At 41.5% G+C, this 16,985-nt stretch overlaps 1 protein-coding gene across 1 annotated transcript in view; it reads right to left on the bottom strand.

The window, feature by feature from the left end:
• Nucleotides 1–16,985, bottom strand: part of ARMH4 (armadillo like helical domain containing 4) — a 153,250-nt gene that overhangs the window by 83,644 nt on the left and 52,621 nt on the right. The window contains exon 5 of the mRNA XM_055436930.2: nucleotides 8,762–9,016. Coding sequence (XP_055292905.2) covers nucleotides 8,762–9,016 — 255 coding nt within the window. The remainder of the gene's footprint in view (nucleotides 1–8,761; nucleotides 9,017–16,985) is intronic.

Genomic DNA, 16,985 nt, shown 5'->3' with positions numbered 1-16,985 from the left:
ACATTTGTTGCTGTGAAGGATTGTTTGAAATCTCACACTTCCCACTGTGTTTTACAGAGAATCTTTTTCTTGCTGCCACAGCCCATGTCGCACTATATTTAAGTTTGACCTTAGCTACACGTTAAGTGTTTTAAAAGGACAAGAAGAATGATGAGAAGAAAAGAACTGACACAGTTTAGGAAGGGTCTGACTTTCTCACAGACAAATGTTCAGTTTCTCTAAGGCCCAACACCCACACCCTTTTTGCCAATTCAAAATCTATTCTTTCACATTAAAATCATCCTAAATTACCAGGTAATGAAACTGATAATAATATATAAATGATAACATCTTAATGTGGTTAATCTTAATCTTAAAGGTGGTGCTAGTAGTAAAGAATCCACCTGCCAATGCAAGAGACTCAGGTTAGATTCCTGGGTCAAGAAGATCCCCTGGAGAGGAAATGGCAACCCACTCTAGATCCTTGCCTGGAAAATTCCATGGACAGAGGAACCTGGAGGGCTACAGTCAATGGAGTCACAAAGAGTCGGACAAGACTGAGCGACTGAGCACATACATCACATTCCAGTGGAAGTAGCTTGGAGACGCATTATCCTATCCAGATAGTAGATCTGCATTCTACTAAGGCCTTCTCAAGACATATAATATTATTTCAATCCAAAGGAAGACTCTTAATATTGAAGGGTAGGCACCATATTAAAACAGGAAGGATGATATAAATTTGGGCTTGCACGAGCTCTCCTTAAGTTACACCTCACAAGATGGCTGCCCACTAAGAGAAACTGCTGGTTGTAAGTGATGATTCAGTTCCACCACAGTGGAATTGCTCAGCCACTGGCGTCACATCTATGGGACCACTCTCTGCCTGACCACAATTTATTTCTACATGACATCCTCTCTTTCCCTAAAATACAGCACACACTTAGTAGGTGCTTTATAAATATCTGGTGAAAAACTAGAAGCATGAATGCTTTCATTTTTCTGCTTTCCACAAACATCCCTATACTGTTAATCGAATATTTACCATGTTTTTTAAAGTTCTCCAGAGAAAAATATTCTACTTCCTGAATCAGGAACCCATTCCAATGTTAGATGGAGGCTTTTGGAGAAAAAAAAGTGAAGACAGCTATAATTCTGCACTTAACTAATGGAATCTGGAAGCCTTATCTATTCAGAACATCAACCAAACCATAAAGTGGCCCAAAATGATCTCTTCTTGGAACAATACCATCCTCAGGCCCTCACCCAGAACTCATGAATACAAAACATATTTAGGGAACTTCCTTGGTGGTCCAGTGGTTAAGAATTCGTCTGCCAATGCAGAGGACATGGTTTGATCCCTGGTCCTGCCTGTTGTGGAGCAACTAAGCCCTGTGGACTGCAACTACTGAAGCCCAGATGCCTACAGCCCTTGCTCCACAACAACAGAAACCATCACAGTGAGAAATCTAAGCACTGAAACAAAGAATAGCCCCTAGTTGCCGCAACTAGAGAAGGCCCAAGTGCAGCAATGAAGACCCAGAACAATAAAAAATATAAAAAAATATATAAAACAGACACAAAAACTCAATGTGAAACTTTTTTTAAAAATTAGATAAATTTAAAAAAAATTTTAACATATTTAAGATAAATATATTAATTTAACGAGATTGGTCATAGGAGTCTTAGAAGAAACATGGATAAGAATCAGCCACAAGAGAAGTAAACAGAAAAACACAGAAATCATAGATGATGTATGGTGACTGACATGCACCCTCGTGGTTCCACCAGTCATGTGATCACATTCCACTTGCCAATGACTGTCTAGAAACTAGCATGTGACCTAATTTCAGCCAATCAAAAGTGAGTATTCTACTGGGGGATTCTTGGAAATGCTTCCTCTCTCCTAAGAAAGAAACAAAATAAAAAGACAGTCTTCTTTGAACAATGTCTTGCCTAGGTGTGACACCTGAAACTGCTTCAAGTCATTACAATTGTAAGGAGACCAGCCTGGGGCCAAAGTCAACATCCCAAAGGAGGACAGTGCAGTAAGATGGAAAAACTGAGTCACCAATGGCAGCTGAGCTACTCAAGTCTACTGACCCAGAAGCTCTATTTCTGGACTTCTTGTTTTCAGAGAAAATACATGTCTTTACTCTTTAAGTCTATTTAAGGTTTCTGCTACCTGTAGCTAAAGGCATCCTAGCAGATGTAGAATGCACAGAGTAAAGAATCACCAGATATTAATTACATTGGAAATGTTTAAATGTCAAAATGGATACACTGACTCAACTTTGGCCATATTGATTTTATAGTTTTAAAAGAATAATCATGTGATTTATTATTACAAAAGGATAAGAAGTAGTGTGGGTCACAGTATCTGCTCTCTACAGGTTCCTACCAATAAATCTGAAAATAATCTCATTAGATCAGAAAAGAAATTGATTCTGCATGTGTAAATAAAGAACTTCCTCTGCACTACAAGCATTTTAAAAATCAGTGCACCTCAGCCATAACATAGAACTTTCACTCCTGATTCTCCATCCTGACAGCCTACGGTTCAGTCCACAATCACACCTCCCACAGCAAGATCAATAAACTGGGCTCCTTCACTCCCAAGCTTTAGAGGCAATGTGATGTGACAACAGAAAACAGAAGCGCAAAGAATTAAACCATGAATCTACTGCTTTGCCTTAGAAAGTAATCTAAGTTTTCTCCTCTTGTTTCTTCACAGAAAATGAAATGATAATCTATCCAAAGAGTGTATGTTATTTTTAGCCAATTCCAACTACCCACTTCAATCTGTTCATTTTTAAAGGTATCTATGGGTTTCAGCACTTGCTTTGGAATACCATTCATATTGTAAAATAGGATGTGATCATCTATAAATAAAACAACCCACTTAAAAGTAGAAATGAATAAGATGGTCAATTAAAGTAAAATTGTTTTAAATTAGATTACTTTTTAGAGGCCTCCATCTTTGCATTTTTAGTGATTCATTAAGAAAAAAACTATAGTTAAGTTTACAACACTCACACTCTCAGTCTACAGCTGCCACGCAGCTCTGCTTTCTAAAATGAAGCTGCTCATTAAATACTTATTGAAATCTGTATTAGTTTCCTATTTCTGCTGTAACAAATTACCACTAAGTTCAGTTCAGTTCAGTTCAGTTCAGTCGCTCAGTCGTGTCCGACTCTCCGCGACCCCATGAATCACAGCACGCCAGGCCTCCCTGTCCATCACCAACTCCCGGAGTACACTCAAACTCATGTCCACAGAGTCGGTGATGCCATCCAGCCATCTCATTCTCCGTCAGGGGTTCAAAACATTACAAACTTTTATCTTATAGTTTTGCAGGTCAAAAGTCTAAAATGGGTCTTGAAGGACTAAAATCAAGGTGCCAGTAGGATTGTGTTCCTTCTAGAAGCTCAAGAAGAGAATTCATCTCTTTGCCTTTTCCAGCTTGTGGAGGCTGCCAGAATTCTTTGCTTCTGGCCACATCATTCTGACCTCTGCCTCTGTCATCACATCTACTTTTCTGACTCTGACCTGTCTGCTTCCTGCTTATAAGGACACTTGTGAACACACTTGTGTCACCTTCGCAGAAAATCCAGGATAACCACTCCATCTCAAGATCCTTAACCTAATCATCAGCAAAGCTTTTTGCCAGGTAAGACAACATAATCATATGTTCCAAAGATTAGGACATAAACGTATTTGAAAAAAGTACAAGTGTTAGTTGCTCAGTCGTTATCAGATTCTTTGTGACCCTGTGGACTGCAGCCCGCCAGGCTCCTCTGTCCATGAAATTCTCCAGGCAAGAATACTGGAGTGGGTAGTCTTTCCCTTCTCCAGGGGTCTTCCCGACCCAGGTATCAATCCTGGGACTCCCGCTTTGTGGGCAGACTCTTTACTGTCTGAGCCAATTGGGGAGCCATTATTCTTGGTACCACAAACAAACAGGGGAGGGGTCCCTCTTTATCATGTGATCTGAGAGCATGTAGGAAACTATATCAATTAGTACTGACCCAGAAGTTGTCAGTGGTTTTGAGTTACTAGTAAATACTCCTGTCCCTCCAAGAAAAAGATGGTGAGCTAATAAAATCTGAGAAAAAAGCACTACTAACCCAACCCAGTCTTCCCACAGTAGAAAACTGGAAGGACTTTAAAGATGTCTTCCTTGTTTTGGTTCCCATGAAAATCAGAATGCTAAAAACATGTTGGCAAATTGAATTTTTCAGGAAAAAAAGTGGCAGCAAAAGATAAGAGACATCAGGGAAACAGTAAATTTTATAAAAAGAAAAAATCTGATATAAAACAAAATGTCATGACTTGGGAAAATCACTTTAAAAAAAGACTAATTGATTGATTTAGTCTATTTATTTTTTGACTGTGGTGGGTCTTTGTTGCTACACGTGGGCTTTCTCTAGCAGCAGCAAGCCAGGGCATCTCTTTCTTGCATTGTGAGGGTTTCTCATTGCAGTGGCTTCTCTTGTTGAGAAGAGCAGACTCTATGCACAAAGGCTTCAGTAGCTGCAGCCCAAGGGCTCAGTAGTTGTGGCACACAGGCTTAGTTGCTCCGAGGCATGTGGGATCTTCCCAGACCAGAAACTGAACCACTCCCTTGCATGGAAAGGCAAATTCTTAACCACTGAACCACCAGGGAAGTCCAAAATCATTTTTTAAAGTGATAAATCACCTTAGTGATAACAAATGACTAAATTGGTATTACTAATTTAAGAAACTTTAGCCATGCATGAAGGCTGGAATCAGGAGGCAAGACAAGGGAAAAACTGGGCTATTCACCCTCCCCCTCATGCCCTACACACCTTAAAATGTAACTGCTATTAACGAAAAATTGGGGAAAACCCAAATGTTCATCAACAGGTGATGAGATAAACAAGATGTAGCACATCCACACAGTTGAGTACTACACAGCTATAAATCCAGAAGAAATTAGGGACTTCCTTGGTGGTCCAGTGATTGAGAATCTGTCTTCCAATGTAGGGAACGCAGGTTTGATCCCTGGGTGGGGAACTAAGATTCCACATGCCTCGGGGCAACTAAGCCTACGTGCATGCTGCAACTATAGAAAAGACTACACATCACAATGAAGAGCCTGCATGCTACAACTACGCCATGATGTTGCCAAATAAATATAATTTTTTTAATTTTAAAAAGGGGAAACAAATTACAGATACAGACAACAACATGGTTGAATCTCAAAATCATTATGCTAAGTGAGAGAAGCTAGACACATAAGAGTATGTATTATATGATTCTATGTATATAAAATTCTAGAAAATGCAAACTAACCTGTAGTAATAAAAGTATATCAGTGGTTACCTGGGATTGAGGACTTAGAGAGGGATGGACTGCATAAGACATGAGGAATAACTGGGGGGGCAAAGGGGAAGTGATGGAAATTCTGCATTTTCAATGAGATGGAGGCTGTATGGATGTGTACAAGACTCGAATAACATACTCTGAGTGCAGTTTACAGTATATAGTTTATATCTCAATACAGTTGATTTCTTAAATATCTGGCTCCTTTCAGTGGTAAATTAGTAGTGTTGAGGAACATGGTAAGGCTAGAGCTCAAATGATCATGTTAGCCTTGAACTGTAGCCTTTACAAATCTAAGATTCACAGCTCCTCCACTGCTTATCATTATCATAAATGGTATGCCAACTTTCTAAGTGGTGGAAATTGGCTTCCTAGACCACAATCCAGAAATAGAGCCCATATGATCTCCCTGCAGTACTTCTCCCTACAGAGAGGGTACAAAACCCACCCTCTCTCCAGCAATGGGGTACAGTCTCTGAATATTCACCCAATCTATATTTAAAAGACTGTTCAACTGTCCATGATCCTTTCATGTTATAAATCTACTACCTGAGAAGTCACTTGACATTCAGATTATTGTGTTTAACCTCTGTAATAAGTTACATTGGTATTTTGCATTTTATTTCATTCATTTCAACCAGTTGTGGAACAGGTGCATTTCAGACCTGTTCAGGCCTGAATAGACCAAATATTTATTCACATGTCCCCAGGTCAGTGTTTGTGTTTGTTCTGTAATACTTTGATAATATGTTGATATACTTATGAGGTTTTAGCAGTTTCATTTGGTATATTTTTAAAGTAATTACTGCCCAATTACATGCCAAATTTGTTCAGAAAATAACTTAGTAAATACAGCACTGTATGCACATATAGTAATACCGTCTGCCTGCCCAGTGGAAACACATCCTTTATCACCTCCTCTCTTTACCATAAGCACATTCCACAGGAAATCCCAGCTACATTTCAACTACAACCTTTATGCCAACCTGCTGCTGCTACTAAGTCGCTTCAGTCATGACCGATTCTGTGCAACCCCATAGACGGCAGCCCACTAGACTCCCCCCGTCCCTGGGATTCTCCAGGCAAGAACACTGGAGTGGGTTGCCATTCCCTTCTCCAATGCATGAAAGTGAAAAGTGAAAGTGAAGACGCTCAGTTGTGTCCAACTCTTAGCGACCCCATGGACTGCAGCCCACCAGGCTCCTCTGTTCGTGGGATTTTCCAGGCAAGAGTACTGGAGTGGAGTGCCATTGCCTTCTCCGTTATGCCAACCTAGAGGGTGATAAACCCAGAATAACTTCTCAGTCCCAGTCTTCTTCCCTGAATCCAAGACACAAAATCTAAGACCCTCCTGGACACCTCACAGGCGCCTCATATTCAACATACTCAAAACTAGCTCATCATCTCCCTAAAATGCCAAGTTCACATTGCTCCCTTTATTCCCTCTTTTCATCAGAGGCATCAGTCTCCACCTGTTCACCCAATCTAAAAATCTAGAAATCACCCTCAACTCTCCCACTATTCTTCCTCAATCCCCCAAATCCATTAGTACCTATGACAAAAGCGCTCAGGTTGACTCTTTTCCATTCATCCCACTTCCTCTGCCTTACTTCCTGCCCTTTAAGTCTCACACAGACATTTCACGGATCTCGTAAGTGGCCCTGTTCTCTCTCCCCGATCTCCTGCTCTCCCCTCCACCGCACTATCACCAGGACAGTTTTCATAAAGGACAAGTGAAAACCTCTTGGCAGTCAAAGCTTTTCACAATGCATCCTTGCTTACCTTTCCAGCCTTGTCTGCTGTTATATCTCCTAGAACTTCTTTTCACCCACTTAACAACATTCTCTGCCAGTCCATCTGTATTATGGCACACATCGGTATTATGCTTTTTCATCCCTCCAATGCCTTTGTGTATGTTCTTTCTTTGGTCTCTTTTCCTTGCAAGCTATCTCCTATTTATATATCCTCCAGGTGACAGCTCTGAACTCTCCAAGAGACCCTAGGTGGCCTCCTTCTAGACTTCTACTCTGCCCTCCTATAACCTATTTTTATCATAGAAGTCACCCACTCTGCACTGAAACCTTTATGAATGGGCTCTGCTCTAATCAAGAAAAATCATTGCCTTGTTTTTTTCTGTTTCCAATACCTTACAAAGGAACACAGTAGGTGTTCTGTTTTTTTGACAAATTAACCACATCAAAAGGACAGCTCACAATAAAACTATAAGGGAAGAGAAGATGACATTAAAGATCCTTACACATGTTCCCTTAGTTTTAGAGATTATGGAAAGAATTCCTCCTTAGACTGCAAATCTTTAAAGGTTTTACCAACTTCAGTTTGAGCTTTTAAAAAAGCAAGAGAGCTTGTTTTAAACTACTCAGTCCTGTGATAAACAGACAATGTGATTTTTCCCCACTCCATACTCATTATAATGCACTTACTCTTTCTCACTGCTAATCTGAAATGGTTTTCATGGGAGGAGAGGAGGACAATCTTTAAGAAAGTATATGTAATAAGATTCTAAATTGAAAGTTTCAACCAAGGCACCAAGATACACTAGTATGATTTTCCAGAGAAAAATCTGAGATAAACATCCAAATTTTCAATGAAATACTCTAAATACTGGTTATATGACTGTTAAATCGAACCTCTGCTGCACTGAAGGAATCCTCGGGCCTTTTAAAGACCAAGAGAGCTACAGGGAGGAGATTTCTTTGGAGCAGAGGTCACTTCCTCTCAGGTCAAGAGAGTGAGGCCTCAATCACCCAGAGCTAAACAGCATCTCTCCAAAAAAAGTTAAGAAGAGACAGAGGAACATCCCTGCTGACCAGAAGAGAGTATCAAGGTTGGGGTCACCCTGCCTCCAGGGAGTCTCTCACCAAAAACCCAGGCCATGCCCAAGAGAGAGTAAGCTTGGGGTTGTCTGGACACCAAGTGATAAAATGAGATTGTATCTGATGATGAAACGCAACCAAAAGAATGAGCAGAAACGTACTGGGATGGCTAAAAGCTCACCCAGAAGTGAAGGAAGAACTTCCCCAGGGAGGAAATCCTAAAAGGAGGGGATGAAAAAGTATATTTTCTTTCTGACTCCAGTCCATTCATGTCACTTTGGGCAGCTGACTGGTTACACACAATTCTGCCCCATTTGGAAGTCCCCCCAGAGCCAACAGCTGCCATCCAGCTGGGAAGGAATGATGGAACTCTTTCCAAAAATTAAGGTAACCATGCTCTTCAGGCAGATGGAGACTGGAACCTGGCTACTGAAGAGCACAAATATAAACATACTGGAGAAAGAAGTGAGAACTACTTCCCAAATGAAACATCCATAAAAAGAAAATCCATTTTGCTCCATAATCAATGCCAGTGAAAGAAAGTTGTTGCCTAAGAAAAGATGAGGGGAGGGAGGAAGGAGAGAAACACACATGACTCTTACCCAGGCCCTGATTCTGCTGTTCCCACTGGATGGCATCTGGCACCTGGAAGGTGACTCCCTCCAAAGAGACCACGTTTTCCTGCTCTAAGCCAGGTTCCTGAGACGTGATGCCAGGGAGCGTGAACCCAGGCAGCTCGGTGTCACCCAAGGTCTCGTCCAGGGAGTCGGCATCTTTATCTTCCTCATCTTCCTCCTCATCTTCTTCCTCTTCGTCTTCTTCCTCTTCATCCTCTTCATCTTCATCATCTTCTCCCTCTAGGAAAGAAGAAAGCAAAGGGAACATGAAGAAATACAGGCAGTGCACACAAATGAATCTTTTGAAATGACCCAAACACTACAAAATAAACATGACTGGCCTTTTAAAACATATTTTATCACTAAAGTTGAGCAAGAAGAGCTTTGTGGGATTGCATGCCCACCCTATACCTACATTTTAAACTTTTAAAACCACAGTTATGTCAGATAATTATCATGCATCATGTTTATTGGGAGTTAAATTTCAGGTAATAGGGATTCTGCTAAAGTCATATTTATATTTAAAAGGGTAGCAAACATCATCTTCCTGTTTTCTGGACATCATTACAGATCTGTTAGAAAGCTCACTGAAATACTAACAGAATTTAAAAGAAGTGTTCCAGTCTCTTTCTATCTCATAATACTAAACAAGAGAATTCATTGTGTTGACATAGTTCTCCTTCTGCTATTCTTCCACATCAGTGAGTAGAACTCACAACAATGTTAACTGAGAGGTTCATTAATCCACTCCTGCATCTGTTCTCCTTACAGAGGAGGGACCCAAGAAATGGGGAAACGTCACATGAGTGTTCTCAATCCAATTCTAAAGGGGATCGGGAAATGACACATTGATCAAGGACAGTCAGAAAAGAAACGTGAGAAAAAATTACTATCATTACCATCATGAGTTAAATACATAATGTGTCCGTGATGCTTCAAGAGGTGTAGGTTTAAGGAACATAAGATCCCCAATTTCATTTTATTTCACGAATGTTAATTTTCTAGGAATACTCAGAACTCCCATCCACATTATGAAGGCACCCCTGAAACCCCCGGTAAGGGCCCACAAAATCCATTGAAAGCCTTTTCCTTGGTCTCCCCTCTTGGCTCTGAACACAGTGGTGACCGTAACATAGAACTCTCTTTGAAGGCTGAAGAGAAGACGGGATTAAAGCCACCTAAGAATTTGGAGACTCTCCTTCTTCCAGACAATTTTCTCCTTTTTCAGCTATCATTTACAGATTTTCTTAACTTAAAAATATTATTTCTAATCTTTTTCATTCTTATAAATCCTTTAACTTCATAGGATTTAATACCTGCCCCTATTCCAAAAACTAAAGAAATATTTGTCAAGCACCTAGTTCCAGGCACTAGGAATACAACAATAATGTCTCTGCCTTCATGGAGCTGATATATCACTCAGGAGACATAGAGCAAACAAAGAGATATATAAATAGATATGCAATATACTGCACTCTGATTAAAACCAGCAAGAAGACAGAAAATGCCAGGTGCTACTATTTTAGATGGCAAGATCAAGGAACATTTTTCTAATAAGGTAAAGTTTGAACAGAGATCATACAGAAATAATGAATTCTTTTGTTTAATTTAGATCATTAAAGATTCCCAGCAGAGGAGGACAGGGGGAACAGTAAAGGCAAAGCCCTGAGGCATATGTCTGCTCACTGTGTTCAAAGAATGGCAAAGAAGAAGGGGCTGAGAGGCAGTGAATGACAGAGCGAATACATGAAACAAGGAAATCAGGGGTAAGCAGAGGCCACATCTAAAGCAGATTTGTAAATGACTGGCTACAGCATGGAGAACAGGTTATCTTAGAGCAAGAGACAAAGCAAGGAGACCCATAGGAGGCTATAGCAAAAATCCAGGGAATAGATGATGATGCTTTAGATAAGGGTGCAGTCCTCGAAAAAGAAAGAGGTGATCAGACCTGAGATGTAATTTGAAGGTAGAGCCCTGCTGATAATTACAATGTGGGACATGAGAGGAAGATCTCACTTTATTAAAAATGAGAACTAAAGAGCCAAATCAAGAATTTTATGTGAAATATATTAATTGGGTGATGCTTGTGCCTATGACAGCCAAATGGAAATGCTGGAAGTCTAAGGAAGGTCAAAGCTAGAAATAAAAACCTAGGCGTCATCAACTTATAAATTATATTTAAGGCCTTGACACTGACTGAGATCATCAAGAGAATGAAAGTGTATGAAAGGGAAGTGGGCCAGCCCAATTCCTGGACAATCACACATTTAGAGGTTGGCCAGCAGGGGGAGATCCAGCAAAGGAGACAGAGAAGTGACTGCAGGAGAAAACCAACACAAGAGAAGAACACATTTCTGAGGAGGGGGCTGAGTAAGAAAAGACTGTCCCTCTGGTTTAGACATTTGGGAAGTCATTCATGACCTTGACAAAAGTTGTATTCCCGGAATGGTAGGGACAAACGTCAGACTGAAGTGCTTCCAAAGTAAGTTGGCGAAAAGGAAGCAGATATAGGTAGAGAAAACACAAGAAATTTGGAGAAGAGAACAGGGACATTAGGGGATTGCTGGAGGGAGATATGGGGTCAAGGGTAGGTTCTGAAAGCAGAATTTGTTAGAATTTGCCTCTAATTGATAAGTAAGATCTGGTAGAAAGGAGGGAATTGATGATGCAGGAGGGATGAGCAGTAGGAAAATGTCCTGAGAGATGAGGTATGATAGAGATGACACACATGGATTCTGGAGCCACTTATTATGGCTGAGTGGTTTCAGACAAATGACTGAATTCTGGTGTGCCTCAGCTCCCTCACTGTAAAACTGGTATGAGTCCTACCACACAGGGCTGTTGTAAGGGTTACATTAGTTAATATATCAGGTACTTAGAACTAAGCCTGACACATAGTGTCCACCACATAAGATTGGCTTCTCCGCTATTGTGGAGAGGGGAGGGAATGCAGTGCACGGCCAGCTTGGACACATCTACTTCTGCAGGGTCACAGGTGCAGGCGGGTGGCTAGATTTGGTGCAAGGAGCATGTGAAAGCTGTCATATTTCTTTCCTTGGTCAAATACAAAACTGGTGGATGTGGTCAGATTGCCAGGCAACCCCATGAGTCCACGTGAGTCCATCTGTAATGTTATAAATTTAAAGTAAAGCATACGAAGATGATCGTGTGTTTTTCTTCAGCCACATTACTGAATGGGTGGGTGGAGAAGTGGAGTAGGCAGAGACATTTAACCAGGGCCAAGTTTTGCTAGGAGAGCTCAACTAAGGAAGGAGCAGTAGATTGTGTGTGAAGAGAATGATTATAAAGATGAACCAGACTCCCAACAATATGATGTGTAATTTCTGGGGATCTAACCTAAAGCATGTTGAATATGATTAACAACACTGTATTATACACTTGAAAGTTATTAAGATAACAGACCTTAAATAGTATCACCAAACCAAAAAATGGTAATTACTTAAGGGGATGGAAGAGTAAACTAACCTTACTGCAGTAATAATTTTACAATATATACACATATGTGTGTGTGTATCAAATCATCACCTTATACATCTTAAACTTATATATGTTATATGCCATTAATATCTCAATAAAATTGGAGGGGGAAAAAGATGGGCCAGGGACTCCCATCAAAGAGAAGCTGAGAAGGAAGATAGGAAAAAGTAACAGAGTCACTGGATTATGGAGAAAACTATCAGGAATCATTAAGGCTTTCTGACAATTTTACTGACCATCCTCCTGTAGACAGAAATTAGTGATGAGCTAAAAAGAAAATATCTTAATTTTTAAACTTTGTAAAATCACTTTTAGTTACTTTTCCTCTCCACAAACCTACAGGGTTGTTCTTGATAGGAAAATCATGACAATATGATTCTGACCCCCTGAGAATGCAAAGGTGAAGCCAGAGCTCTGAGCCCTCGATTTCCAGCTTTTATCACTGAACCATTGTCCTCTGACCACCACCAACCACCAAGGATAACTTATATTTGGTCCTCAATGTACTCAGTTAGCTCCTCTTCTTTAAAATACAGAGCTAAAACAAATATCATATATTAATGCATATACGTGGAATCTAGAAAAATGGTATAGATGGTATTATTTGCAAAGCAGAAACAGAGACACAAACAGAGAGGACACGATACCAAGTAGAAAGGGGTGGGTGGAATGAATTGGGAGACAGAGACCGATACATACATACACTATGGAAGTGCAGAGTGTTAGTCACACAGTTGTGTCCAGCTCTTTGTGACCCCATGTAATATGGCCCACCAGGCTCCTCTGTCTATGGAATTTCTCAGGCAAGAATACTGGAGAGGGTTGCCATTCCCTTCTCCAGGGGATCTTCCCAACCCAGGGATCGAACCCGGGTCTCCGGCATTGCAGGCAGGTTCTTTACCGACTAAGCCACCATGGAAGACAGCATATATACACTGCTGCTGCTGCTACTGTCGTTTCAGTCGTGTCCGACTCTGTGTGACCCCATAGACGGCAGCCCACCAGGCTCCCCCGTCCCTGGGGTTCTCCAGGCAAGAACACTGGAGTGGGTTGCCATTTCCTTCTCCAGTGCATGAAAGTGAAAAGTGAAAGTGAAGCTGCTCAGTCGTGTCTGACTCCTAGCGACCCCCTGGACTGCAGCCTACCAGGCTCCTCCATCCATGGGATTTTCCAGGCAAGAGTACTGGAGTGGGATTCCATTGCCTTCTCCGATATATACACTGCTGCTGCTGCTGCTGCTAAGTCACTTCAGTCGTGTCCGACTCTGTGTGACCCCATAGACGGAAGCCCACCAGGCTCCCCTGTCCCTGGGATTCTCCAGGCAAGAACACTGGAGTGGGTTGCCATTTCCTTCTCCAATGTGTGAAAGTGGAAAGTGAAAAGTGAAAGTGAAGTTGCTCAGTCATGTCCGACCTTTAGCGACCCCATACTACAATGTATAAAATAGATAACTAATGAAAACCTACTATATAGCACAGAGAACTCTCCCCAGTGCTCTGTGTTAACCTAAATGGAAAGGAAATCCAAAAAACACGGGATAAGGGTATACGCATGGCTGATTCACTTTGCTATACAGAAGGAACTGACATAGCAGTGCAAAGTTACTATACTCTAAATTAAAAATAGCCAGCTAACCACAGCTGGTTAGCTCTTTTTTATCATTATTATTATTTTTTAGTTGGAGTATAGTTCCTTCAAACTGCTATGTCAGTTCCTGCTGTATAACCAAGTGAATCAGCCACACATATACATGCATGCGTATTAGTCGCTTCAGTCGTGTCTGACTCTTTGTGACGCTATGGACTGTAGCCCGTTAAGACCCTCTGTCTGTAGGATTCTCCAGGCAAGAAAACAGGAGTGGGTTGCCATGGCCATCTCCAGGGGATCGTCCCAATCCAGGGATCAAACCTACATCTCTTATGTCTCCTGCATTGTCAAGCAGGGTCTTGACCACTAGAGCCACCTGGGAAGCCCATGTTGCGGTTGTTTAGTTGCTCAGTCATGTCTGACTCTTTGTGAGCCCATGGAATGCTGCACACAAGGCTTCCCTGTCCTGCACTATCACCCAGACTTTGCTCAAACGCATGTTCATTAAGTTGGCGATGCCCTACAACCATCTCATCCTCTGTCTTCTTCTCCTCTTTTTTGCCCTCAGTCTTTCCCTGCCCTCAGTCTTTCCCAGCATCAGGGTCTTTTCCAATTGGTTGGCTCTTTGCATCAAGTGGCCAAACTATTGGAGCTTCAGCTTCAGCATCAGTTCTTCCAATGAATATTCAGGGTTGATTTCCTCTAGGATTGACTGGTTTGATCTCCGTGCTTCCAAGGGGTTTCAAAAGTCTTCTCCAGCACCACAATTCAAAAGCATCAATTCTTCAGACGTCTGCCTTCTTTATGGTCCAACTATCACATACGTACATGACTACTGAAAAAACCATAGCTTTGACTATAAGGACTTTTATCTGCAAAGTGAAGTTTCTGCTTTTGAATATACTATCTAGGTTTGTCATAGCTTTTCTTCCAAGGAGCAAGCTTTTTTTCATTTCATGGCTGCAGTCACTGCAGTGATTTTAAAGCCCAAGAAACTGAAGTCTGTCACTGTTTTCATTGTTTCCCCATCTATTTGCAATGAAGTGATGGGACTGGATGCCATGATCTTTGTTTTTTGAATGTTGAGTTTTAAGCCAATTATTTCACTCTCCTCTTTCACTTTCATCAAGAGGCTCTCTAGTTCCTCTTCACTCTTTGCCATTAGAGTGGTGTCATCTGCATATCTGAGGTTATTGATATTTCTCCTGGCAATCTTGATTCCAGCTTGTGCTTCAACCAGCCCACAATGTACTCTGCATATAACTTAAATAAGCAGGGTAACAATATACAGCTTTGACATACTCCTTTCCCAATTTTGAACCAGTCCATTATTCCATATCCAGTTCTGACTGTTGCTTCTTGACCTGCATACAAGTTTCTCAGGAGGCAGGTAAAATGGTCTGGTATTACCATCTCTTTGAGAATTTTCCAGTTTGTTGTGATCCACACAGTCAAAAGCTTTAGCATAGCCAATGAAGTAGAAGTAGATTTTTTCTGGAATTCTCTTGCTTTTACTATGATCTAATATGTTGGCAATTTGATCTCTGGTTCCGCTGCCTTTTCTAAATCCAGCCTGTATATCTGGAAGTTCTTGGTTCACAGACTGTTGAAGCCTAGCTTGAAGGATTTTGAGCATTACCTTGCTAGCATGTGAAATGGGCACAACTGTATTTGAAAATTCTTTGGCAATGCCCTTCTTTGGGGCTGCAATGAAAACTGACCTTTACCAGTCCACTGCTGAGTTTGCTGGTATATTGACTGCACCACTTTAACAGCATCATCTTTTAGCATTTGAAATAGCTCAGCTGGCATTCCATCACCTCTACTAGTAATGCTTCCTAAGGCCCGCTTGACTTCATGCTCCAGGATTTCTGGTTCTAGGTGAGTGACCACACCATCATGGTTATCTGGGTCATTTAGTTCAGTTCAGTTCAGTCGCTCAGTTGTATCTGATTCTTTGTGACCCAATGGACTGCAACACACCAGGCCTTCCTCAGTTCAGTTCAGTTCAGCTCAGTCGCTCAGTCGTGTCCGACTCATAGTGACCCCATGAATCACAGCACATCAGGCCTCCCTGTCCATCACCAACTCCCGGAGTTCACTCAAACTCATGTCCATTGAGTCGGTGATGCCATCCAGCCATCTCATTCTCTGTCATCCCTGTCTCCTCCTACCCCCAATCGCTCCCAGCATCAGAGTCTTTTCCAGTGAGTCAACTCGTCATATGAGGTGGCCAAAGTATTGGAGTTTCAGCTTTAGCATAAGTCCTTCCAATGAACACCCAGGATTGAGCTCCTTTAGAATGGACTGGTTGGATATCCTTGCAGTCCAAGGGACTCTCAAGAGTCTTCTCAAGCACCACAGTTCAAAAGCATCAATTCTTCGGCAATCAGCTTTCTTCACAGTCCAACTCTCACATCCATACATGACCACGGGAAAAACCATAGCCTTGACTAGACGGACCTTGGTTGGCAAAGTAATGTCTCTGCTTTTTAATATGCTATCTAGGCTGGTCATAACTTTCCTTCCAAGGAGTAAGCATCTTTTAATTTCATGGCTGCAATCAGCACCTGCAGTGATCCATCACCAACTCCCGCAGTTTACTCAAACTCATGTCCATTGAGTCAGTGATGCCATCCAACCATTTCATCCTCTGTCATCCCCTTCTCCTCCCACTTTCAATCTTTCCCAGCATCAGGGTCTTTTCCAATGAGTCAGTATTTCGAATCAGGTGGCCAAAGTATTGGAGTTTCAGCTTCAGCATCAGTCCTTCCAATGAATATACAGGACTGATCTCCTTTAGGATAGACTGGTTGGATCTCCCTGCAGTCCAAGGGACTCTCAAGAGTCTTCTCCAACACCACAGTTCAAAAGCATCAATTCTTCAGCGCTCAGCTTTCTTTATAGTCCAACTCTCACATCCATACAAGACTACTGGAAAAACCATAGCTTTGACCAGGTGGACCTTTGTTGGCAATCTCTGCTTTTTAATATGCTGTCTAAATTGGTCATAACCTTTCTTCCAAGGAGCAACAGGCTTTTAATTTCATGGCTGCAGTCACCATCTGCAGTTATTTTGGAGTCCAAAAAAATAAAAGTCTGTCACTGTTTCCATTGCTTCCCC

Source organism: Moschus berezovskii, chromosome 9 (assembly GCF_049115385.1).
Source record: "Moschus berezovskii isolate FMDL1 chromosome 9, NW_MosBer_1.0, whole genome shotgun sequence".
Lineage (NCBI taxonomy): Eukaryota > Metazoa > Chordata > Mammalia > Artiodactyla > Moschidae > Moschus > Moschus berezovskii.
Note: the sequence above shows the minus strand (reverse complement) of the source record. Positions and strands in the feature narration are given on the sequence as shown.